The sequence below is a fragment of the Stegodyphus dumicola genome, chromosome 1 (genome assembly GCF_044657685.1).
Source record: "Stegodyphus dumicola isolate Sdum_Otavi_A_Nest chromosome 1, ASM4465768v1".
NCBI lineage: Eukaryota > Metazoa > Arthropoda > Arachnida > Araneae > Eresidae > Stegodyphus > Stegodyphus dumicola.
In genome coordinates, this window is record NC_140768.1 from 191,145,189 (window position 1) to 191,156,779 (window position 11,591).

Genomic DNA, 11,591 nt, shown 5'->3' on the forward strand with positions numbered 1-11,591 from the left:
TCAGTTTGTTTAGTTTATAATAATTGTGATACGTTGCACTGTTAGTTCAGTATGTGACAGATGGCAAAACCTGTTTTTCTGGTTTTTGGTTTGCTTCTGAAAGTATGTACTTTTTATCATTACCTTCAAGATTCCTACACACATTTTTACTTTTAAAACACATTATTTTTTATATCTTTATAATTATTTTAGAAAATAAATTTATATTGCATGAGTAGTAAAATAAGTCAATAAATAAATGAAAAATAGTAAAAATCGGTTGGTACCAGGTAATGACAACCACATGTATATTGTGATGTTTCAGGTTCATTTACAAAATATGGAATTACTGCAAGATAGGAAAATCCTTTAAATGATGATTCTAGTGAGTGATATATGAAGTTCAAATAAACTTGGCAGAAAAAAACAAAACTTATATTAGCTATGAAGATTCTTGATCTCTTTAACTAAGATTTCCTTTTGCTTCAGTTCTGCAGTTCATTTGAGTACTGGCATGAGTAATGCAAAATTTTCATTTTATTATAGGAGGAATCAGAAAGTAAATTTCATAAACACAGGTGTCCCCAAAGAAATGTTAAGTCACTATATTTTGTAATAACATTACTGCCACAACAAAATTGTAATTGATAGCAAATACATGTTTGATATTATTGTTAGAAAATGTTCAGGCGCAGTAAGATGGCTTCCCTGCAAAGCAGTTTTAGGGTTGCCATAAAATGGCAAAGCAGGGCAGGGTTGCCACATTTGGCAAGAAATCGCCCATTTGGAGACAAAATTGGCGATATACCATGGACGGTTGGAAAACCTTCTAGTTCCGAGAACGACCAAGCAAAGTCGGGAGCTGTACTCCGGAAAGCAGAGTCGGGTGCTTTGCAGGAAGCTATCTCCACCGTTATTGCCTGACAGTGCTGTGCCGCTGATTGTTCCAGCGTGTTTATAGTAGATCTTCGACGACTGTAAAAAGTGTTATTGGAGCTGTCCTGATTAATATTGCTCCCTGATTAAAGTGTGTTTCGATACTTTATCAAGTGTCGTCGTTATTCACTGTAAATCACACGAACCCCGTAAAAAACGTGAAGGAAGAAAATAATGTAACAACTGGTGTCAGAAAAGAAAAAAATGCAACATCATTTTAAATATTTCTTTTCTCCTTTTATGCATTATTTATTCTGTATGTTAATAGAAATCTCATTTGTTTTTCAGGTACTGTCACCCTGGGAGCTTAGTATTACGTATTCAACTAACAGCAGAATACACTCTTGTTATTTGATGTGTCCACAGCTTTCAAGGCTTCTAAAATTCTTATCAATTTCCTCTTTTAAAACTAAAATAGTGTTTGAGGATGATACTTCCTCTGCTTATGAAACAGCATCAAGTTCATCATCATATGGTAAGTAACAGAATCTTTTCATTAACAACTATACTAGATTCCTGATTATTCTTGCTGATTTATGCGTGAGTGTGCATTAATAACCGTAAAATACAGATAATCTAAAAATGAGCCTGTAAAGTTTTAATTACTGAATGAGTACAGGAAAATATAGATAATACAAAGTGACCTAGCAAAGTTATAATTACTGTAAAAAATAACTCTTAAAAATTTAAATGAATGCAATAAATAAATTAATAAATAAAATTAATAATTAAAGAACAAATAAACAAACAATTAAAAAAAACCAAGCTAATAACTAGAAACGTTTACGTAGAATGTAGATGTTCAGTTTTTCTTTCAGAAGTCTATTTCATTCCCTTTTTTGAGAAGCTTGATCAAATTCCATTGTTGACATTCTTTCAGACATTGAAGATCATCTTTTTCTTCTTGTATACATTTTAACCTTTTCCCATGGGATACAGGGACCAATTTTTTTATGCATTAGTGCCATTTAGTCACATATTTTTATAGGAAGGAGCAGAAAAACAAATCAACAGGGTCTTACACTTCCTACTCCATATTAAAGAGTTGATTACTAAAATCTCTACAATTACTAAAATTTGAGACACATTTAAAGTAGTCAACATGGAGGACATATATGTCCCCCCTTCTGGAAAAGGTAGAGAATGATCTGCATTTTCTGTTGTTGTTGTGACATATATCTCTTGTCTGTCAGTAACTTCAGAACAAGCCTATGAAATTCATCGTGGCAAGGAGTGCAAGATTGATGAAAATGAACTTTTGGGTTCTCCATTTTTATCACCTCAATAAAGCAAAAATTATGCCACAATTGATGCTAGAATTTTGTAATACAAGCAGAAAAGACCATATTTAAACATTTGCTTGGATCCAGGTTACTCCTTATTAATAGTAGCAAAATATTTAGAAGAAAACACATCTTAGTTTTTAAAACTACAGATCTTTCCAGATGACCGGGTCAGTGGCATAGCTAGGATGGGGCAAGGAGGGTCAGCTGTCCCCGGGCACAGCATCCAGACACCAAATTGATGTTATAAAATTTTAGATTTAAATGTATATTCTTGGTACATAGAAAAGGGGCCAAATTTTCAGTTGTCCCCGGGTGCTGAAAACCCTAGCTACGCTTTTGAACCCGATAAAACTATGCAGTACATTTTATCATGAGGGTGAGGAAGATATCTGTGATAGAGATTTGATTAAATTTTGTGTATAAATCTTGGGGAAAGAGCTACTTTAAGGAGTAACATGACTGAACTGCTCCGAAGTGGCAACCTTATTCAGAGATGTTCACAAATAGCTGGTAATCCTTAACATAGCCATTTGTAGTGTGCGTACCACAGGAAGAGTTTTGAGTAAAATTGCCACACAATAGAAAGAGTGCCACTCTCAATAGATTCCGGCATAATTTATTGAGAGATTTTTGGTGTTGTTAAAACAACAGAGGCCAAAGTAATAAATAAGTACTACAGAAAATTCAGGTAGTTTTATTTTTTTTTCTGTTATTCTTGAAACAATATGATAAAATGTATTATAATTTGCTATAAAATGTATTTACTCTGTGTCAATAACATTAATACATTTTTTATTTCACCACAGACATTTTCTGGATTCTTTTAAAGCTATAAAAATATATGAGAACAAAAATAGGAATATTTTAAAAACAAAAATTGGAAAAAAGCATAAAAAATTTTTACAGGGAAAGTTGACACATATATATTTATGTAAAACAAAATATAATATAAATATTAACTGACTAAACATCTGTTGAATCTTTGTATAAAATTCTATAAATGCCTACAGTAGATTAACACAGTTTAGATCAAAGTGAATTTAACAAGAAAAATCATCATTACTAGGGGAATGAAATTAATGTGATTTGTTTCATTAATTTAATAAATTTCATGTATTGTTGAAAAACATGTTCCTCACTAAACAGTATAAACATTAGGTTCAGGTTCTGGGAGATTTGGCAAGTATGATACAGTAAAGAGAAGGAATTAAGAATATCTACCAAGAGAACATTCTTTAAATAGAAACCTAGTGAGAAACTTCCAAACTGGCATAATTTTCAGCATATTCATTAAAAAAAAATGCACTAAAACTTACACCAGAGCAGTTTTCATAAAGGTTACAAAAAAATGTCAAAGTTGCTACATATGCATTAATCGAGGATCTGTAAATCTTGCTAGAACCTGTGATATGACAGAAGAATTGCCATAACAGCCAATCATTGTTAATCTTTTTTTTTTTTTTTTTTTTAAATCTTATTTCGTTTATTTGACTGTTAATTTTTTCGCAAAGAAATGTGCTAAGTGATCCATCTAGATGGTACTTTTACATTAAATCGTACCAGGCACTATATGAGGCATTTCTTTACCATATTGGTGCATTTTTGCTTTTTACTTTCCCCACCCCTTTGAACCAATGCTAAATGATATTTTTGGAAACTTTTCTGTTTAGATTTTCTACTAAGTACCCTTCGAATTGCTGTTACAGAATTCACCACTGTTATCACTGCATTTATTAATTAACTTTCTACTTGTCAAATTTTCCATTTGTCTATGATAGTTTTTAAAGTTAGTGAACAATTCACTTTTATATTTCGTACAATATAATGTTACTAATCTACTATAGTCGTCTACGATTGCGAGGAAATATTTACTCCCACCTTTAGATAGAACTGGGAGTGGGCCACAAACATCTAAATAAACCAATTGCAATTGTTTACCTGATATCTTTGGAATGGTTTTAAAAGTTATACTACTAGATTTAGCGATAATACATGGTTCGCACGTCTCCATTGCTTTCTCGCTTTCTGATAAACCTTCACAATATATATTCACAGTAAATAGTAATGGCATCATCAGTAGTTACGCATTAGCACAACAGCTTGAACCAACTTCTAAAATATATCAGCTTTTTTTCATAGGTAACAGCCCTCTTCACCTACCTTCCTTCAATGCTAAATCAGGGTTCGTAGCGGTCCTTATAAGTGCTTATAAATCCTTATATTTGAAAATAAAATATAAAGGCCCTTATAGGTGCTTACTTTTTCTTTAAAGCCCTTATTTTTTTGTTTTTAGTGCTTATTTTTTTGCTTTTAACCATTTTTTTTTTTTTATGAACGCGCTATTTTCCCCCGTACCAAAGCCGAAACTAAATAAACAACTCTTCTTCCTGATATGGAATGTCAGATGGTGAGTCATACTCCCGGAAATAGCTTTTCCCCTTTCTCTGCATTAACATAACCTTTGGTGTGCACGAAGAGTACAGACAGGTGCCCGTCGTTCTATCGGTCAAAGAATTGCGAAAGCAGTAGAAAATTCCGCTACATTCGGCATTCTTTTCCTGCCACCCAAATACTACACATGTTTGAATTTCTATCAAGATCTTAAAAATTTGGATTCTCGTTCTGCTTGGTCAGTTAATATTCGTGTTTCTTATGATTGTTATGCTTATATTATGAGCATATGTATGAATTTTTATATTATCATAGTTGCAGTAACTGCTGAAGTATAGTAAACTTCCAAAAATGGTTGTGTTTTAACACAAAGTAGCTTTCTAAGGAATAATATTCGGAATGGCTTAAATAAAGGGAAAGTAATCGAATAGTCAAAATAATTTCATTTTTTTGGCCAATATATTATACAGTACGAAGGTTGGGAGGTCTCCCTTTTCTCTGCAAAATCTTGAATATTGAAACTGTTACAGTTCGCTGCAAAACAAAGGTTTTTTTTTTTTTTTTTTTTTTTTTTTTTTTTTTTTTTTTTTTTTTGGTCAATTTCCAATCTGGATTGAATAGGACTAAAAGTTCTGCGGTCTACCAACCCAAGCGAAGAATGATTCTATTCCGGAAATTTAACGCCGTCTGTTGAAAATTAGAATGAAAAACACCCCAGTTATTTAGTTCTTTATTCTCCCAATACCGGCAGTTGTTGATTCCGATTGCGTAATATCACGTAGGGAAGAATTACAGCGCACGTATTGTGCAATAACGTTTGCAATATTTTGCAGAGATAATTAATTTTAATGTTCGGTACGAGATTTGTTTATGAACACTTAAAAGAGTTTTACTGTGCTTGCTAAGCAGAATATTTTTTAGTTCCGTTGGTTTATTTTTATATGATGCACATATTGAAATGTCAAAAGCATTATTTATTCAGCGGAAATACTTGGCGGAATATATCTAGCGGAAATATACAAGGGCGAGTCAAATGAAAGTGAGCCAATGCGAATATATGACAAACAGAGTACTTTATTTAAAGGTAGTCTCCATGAACATTGAGACATTTATCCCATTGACAAATGAGCTGCGTGATCCCCGTCTCATGAAACTCCTTGGACTGTCGATTCAAAAAGTCTGTAACCGACTCCTTCACGGCGTTGTCCGACACGAATCTGGTACCCTTGAGATGTTTTTTCAGGTTCCCAAAAATGTGAAAGTCGCATGGCGACAAATCTGGGCTGTATGGAGGATGTTGCAGCATGTCCCACTTGAACTTTGCCAGTTGTGTCTTAACCACATCAGCGACGTGGGGACGAGCATTGTCGTGTAGCAAGATCACACCATTCGTCAATCTTCCAGGTCGTTTGTTCTTGATTGCGACACGCAGCCGATCCAGCGTTGCACAATATTGCGAACTATTGATAGTCTCTCCACGTTTAGCAAATTCAATCAGTAATGGCCCCTGACGATCGAAAAAAAAAGTCAATAGCACCTTTCCCGAGGAAATGACAGCCTTTGCTGTAAACACAACGTATTAATTTTATTTAAAATGTATTTTCCCGATTGGCAACAACAGTTTTTTTTTAGAAAGATAATAATTTGAACGGTAATGTTTTTTGAGCAGTAATGTTGACGGTAATGTTTCTGAATAAAGCAAGTATTTAGCAATTAATGTTGATGGAATGTGTTTTTAATAAAGGAACTAATTAAATGCTAACATTTCAGAAGTGGGATAAACTAGAATTATTATCTAGATTTAACAACGTATTGCCTTAACGTACGCTAAGTCTAAACTGAATGCGGAAGCTCGCCAAAACTGAAAGTAGAAAGGTACGTGAATTTATAAACTGTTTATGTTATGTCTAAGTATTAAACGGAAAGAACTTAAGTATAATTATTGTATTAGTATTTGAAAATTGAAGTCTAAGATGGCTTATTTGGCAAGAGGCAAAAAATGTGGTTTAAAAGAACTTGCTTTGGAACTTGATGTAGATGTCCCTTCTGATATTAAAATTGTAGGCTAAAGAGATATGATTTTGAATAGTAAGAATTATAACGAAGACTTTACTAAACAAATGCTAGATAGAATTATAAATGATCGTTTAGACAGGGAAAAGTTAGAAATTGTAGAAAAAGAAAAAGATAAGCAAAGAGCATTTGAACTTGAAAAACTGAAAATAGAAGCGGAAATCAGAAGTAGTAATGTAAATGATTCTGTTCCTTCTAATGTTAGTAGAAGTAATATTTGTGATATGAGTAAATTAATGCATAAGTATGATTTGAATGAAGGTGATATAAGTTTTTATTTAGTTTTATTTGAGAGACAGGCACGACGTATTGGGTTAGAAGAACAAAACTGGGTTTCTCAGCTGTTGGGTCTATTGCCTTATGAAATAACTCAATTAATTGCCCGTGAATCAGAAGAGAAAGCTAACGACTATAAGCACGTTAAGCAACTGCTATTGAGAAAATTTAAGTTAAGCCCTGAACAGTTTCGACAAAAGTTCATTGATCATATTAAAACATTGCGTAATACGTGGAAGGACTTCACGTTTGAATTAAAAAATTATTTTGAAGAGTGGCTTGCTGGATTAAATGTAACAGATTTTGACTCTTTAAAACAACTTATTATTACTGATCAATTAAAGAAAAGGGTCCCCGCTGCTATCCGAGACCATTTCATTGATGATTGGTCTAAATTCATTAATCCTGAAGAGTTGGCTGAAAAACTAGATGAATATGAAAATATTCGGGCAGGGATAAAAGTATTTCAAGTAGAAAATAAAACTTTTAGGCATAATTCAAAGCCCAAATCTGGTTCTAAATGTTATGAAGGATCCTATAATCAGTATTCAAGACAAAGAAACGTTAAAGATTCCATGCAGACAGATGGTAATTTCAAAGTGGGTTTTAAAAACAGTTTTGATAATAAATACAATCTGAGAGATAAATTTTATAAAACAGACGAAAGGAAAAGGAAATATAATTCTGCCATCCGCAATGAAAAGGGTGAGCTGAAATGCTTCAATTGTAATGATTATGGACATATAGCGACGGATTGTCCTCAGCCTAAAAAAGAAATTATTTGCAGGAAATGTAATGAAAAGGGTCATACTTTTAAAAGGTGTACGTCTAAGAATCCAGACTTGACAAATGTTAAAAATAATTTATCCGTGGACCAGAATTCAGGTGTTTCACCAGCTGTATATTTAAAGTATGCTCGCATAAATAATGGAGAAGAAATTACTGCAATCATAGATACGGGTTCTAGTTCGTGTTTATTGAAACAGTCTGCGGCTAAGAGACTGAATCTTATTATTAAACCTGATGTGGAAGAATTGTTTGGCTTTAGGAACCAGAATAAACCAGCTGCTAGAACATTAGGAAAAGTAACTGTTAACTTAGAGATTGATAATGTGGAAGGAAAGGACATTACAGTTCTAATTGTAGGAGATGAAATGCAACCATGCGACTTATTAGTTGGTCGAACATGGATTGATTTACCGCATATTGCATACGCCAAGATAGGAAATACCTTGCACATACGCTATGCTAATGACTGCCCATTTTCACAGTTGCAAAATGATAGCAACACTCCGCGAATTAAACTGAAGGCTTCCCAAGAAACTCAAATCGAAAGTAATACGGTTAATTTCGTGAAAGTTAAAACTGATGAAATAAATAACGGTTATGTTTTAATAAGTGGATCGGAAGATGAGTTAGGCTCATTATTGGAAGTAATACAGGGAGAAACAGTGATACCAGTCACTAACTACAGCGATCGAAAACTAATTTTGAAAGAGAATCAATGTATCGGTAGAGCGGAAGTAGCAGAATTAGTTGAACCAAGTTCAGATCAGAAAACTGAAAATTCAAGGCAAAAGGAAATACTGATAATAAATGAAATTAAGAAGTTTAGGAGACCGATTACTTTAGAAGAAATTAAAGTTGATAACAATATTACGCCAGAGAGAAAACAGGAAGTTTTACATTTGATAAATGAATATCGAGATTGTTTTGCATTAAATATGGAGGAATTAGGGTGTACAAACTTAACAAAAATGGATATTAAAGAAATTGAAGGGAGTAAGCCTATTTGCATGAAGTCGTATAAAACCAATGCCGAAGACCGTGCTTCTATAAAGAAGATAATAAATGAATGGAAGAAATATGGAATTGTTACTGAAACAAGATCTCCGTATGCTAGTCCAGTTTTACTCGTAAAGAAAAAAACAGGTGAATTACGATTAGTGATAGATTATAGAAAGTTGAATTCGCAAACTCTTAAAGATAAATTTCCACTCCCTAGGATAGATGATCTTCTTGAATGTCTTAGTGAGTGTAAAGTTTTCACTACATTGGACTTAGCTCATGGATATTTGCAGATTCCTTTAACTGAAGAAGCGGAACTGAAAACAGCTTTCATCACTCCAGATGATACTGGTCGATTTGAACGTATGATCTTTGGGTTAGCTAATGCACCTGCAGAATTTCAGAGACTTATGAATCAAGTTTTAGGTCCGTTGCTTAATAAAGAAGTATTGTGCTATTTGGACGACATATTAATTCCGGCTAAATCTTGGGAAGAAATGATGGAAAAACTTAGGAAAGTGTTTGATAGATTGAGAGAAGCAATGCTGACATTGAAACTGACAAAATGCGAATTTGGAAAAGATGAAGTTGAGTATTTGGGATTTCTAATAAAATCAAATAGTATGCAACCTGGACCAAGAAAAGTACGAGCTATATTAAACTTTCCTAAACCAACCAATGAACATGAAGTTAAACAATTTTTAGGTCTTACAAGTTTCTTTAGAAGGTTTGTACCGAAATACGCAGAGAAAGCTGAGCCGCTAACGAGACTGACAAGGAAGGATGAAACATTTCGTTAAAACGAAGATCAGCAAGAAGCATTCAGTACTTTAAAGAATCATTTAACTAATGAACCAATACTAGCATTATATAATCCGGAAGCAGAGACTGAAGTGCACACAGACGCGAGCAACAAAGGACTGGCAGGAATGCTGTTGCAAAAAGGTGAAGATAGAAAGTGGCATTTAGTTTATTGTGTGAGTAAAGGAACAACATAAACAGAAAAGAATTATCATTCAAGCAAATTAGAATTAATGGCTATAGTTTGGAGTTTAACACCACGACTTCGACAATTTTTAATTGGAATCCGATTTACGGTAATTACAGACTGCCAAGCTTTAGTTATTTAAACGCGAAGAAAACTTCAAATCCTCAGATAGCAAGGTGGAGTAATCTGATCCAGGAATACAATCTTGAAATAAAGCACAGACAAGGTAAAAAAATGAGTCACATAGATGCATTGAGCCGATCGCCAGTTGATCAGCCAGAAGAAACTTTAGACTCCATAATTGAAAACAACTTGGAAGTTTGTTTAACGCTAATGATAGATGAACAAATTCTTATGATTCAGTATTCAGATCCAGAATTACGCAAATTAATAGACATTTTAAAGAAAAAGATAAATGATAGAACGAATGCAGAGAAATATGTAAATGAAAATTACGTCTTGAAGAATAATCGATTGTTTCGTAAAGTGAAAGATCAGGAAAAGGAGAAATTCTTATATGTCATACCTAAATCGATGAGAAAAGGTATTGTAGTAAAATTTCAGGATCTTTTGGGACATTTTTCAGCAGACAGAACTGTTGTCAAAATAATGGAATCAGTCATACACTCAATTCAACTCAGCATCCAAGTGGTAATGGAATGATGGAAAGAGCAAATCGAACAATTTTGGCTACGATTAAAACGAGTATGGAAAATCCGAATCAGAGAGACTGGGACAAAAAGATTAAGGAATGCGAAAGAAATCTAAACAATATGATAAATAAGACTACAAATAAAACTCCTTTCGAAATGCTTCACGGTTATTCACCAAAATTTAACGACGGATTGTGAGGATGATTACAGATAAAGACGCAGATGAATGGGAGAATCCAGTAATCTTACAGAATGAAGCTAGAAAGAGAATTGAAGATATGCAGATGAAAATGAAAGCAAATTATGACAAGAAGAAAAGTAATTCTTTAACATTCGAACGAGGAGAAATAGTAGTTATGAGAAGAGTACCTAAATCAACTGGAGAATCAACCAAAACACAACAAAATTATCGAGGACCTTTGGTAGTTACAGAAGTTTTACCAAGTGATACCTATAGAGGGACTCAATTAGAAGAGAAGGTGAAAGGACATTTCTTTAGTACGACAGCTCATGTGAGCCAATTAAAGTCATGGCAGTGTCAAGCTGAATCAGAAGAAGACGATGATGATGGTGATGACATTAGTGTTACTGGGGATAACGATAACAACACGCCGCATATTACTAAAACTAGGACACGGAAAAAGAATAGAAAATGACGCTGAATCTATATGACAGCTAAAGACTTTCGAACTATAAACATTAATATTAGAGATTTAATTTTTTAAATATAAGTTCTTAATGTTCCGAGGTCGTAACTAAGTCAGGATGCCCGAATGTAAACGCAACGTATTAATTTTATTTAAAATGTATTTTCCCGATTGGCAACAACAGTTTTTTTTAGAACGATAATAATTTGAACGGTAATGTTTTTTGAGCAGTAATGTTGACGGTAATGTTTCTGAATAAAGCAAGTATTTAGCAATTAATGTTGACGGAATGTGTTTTTAATAAAGGAACTAATTAAATGCTAACATTGCTTTCTTCAGGGGTGGTGAATTCAAATGTTTCCACTGTAAGCTTTGCCGGCGTGTTTCAGGTTCGTAGTGGTGGCACCATGATTCGTCTCCGGTCACAATTGCAGACAAGAAGTCGTCACTCTCATTGTGATACCGGATGAGATGAGTCAAAGCAGTGCCGAACCTCTCCGTCTTCTGGCGGTCGTTCAAAATCTTGGGCATCCATTGAGCACACAAAAGCCGATAACCGAGATGATCATGAATT

The 11,591-nt window shown here is 33.6% G+C and overlaps 1 protein-coding gene across 5 annotated transcripts in view; it reads left to right on the plus strand.

Moving 5' to 3' along the window:
- LOC118187029 (synaptosomal-associated protein 47-like) overlaps positions 1-11,591 on the plus strand; it is a 77,890-nt gene that overhangs the window by 23,042 nt on the left and 43,257 nt on the right. For all 5 annotated transcript variants that reach the window (XM_085824159.1, XM_085824163.1, XM_085824150.1 and 2 more), the window contains one exon: positions 1,204-1,390. In XM_085824159.1, the coding sequence (XP_085680285.1) occupies positions 1,204-1,390 (187 nt within the window). The remainder of the gene's footprint in view (positions 1-1,203; positions 1,391-11,591) is intronic.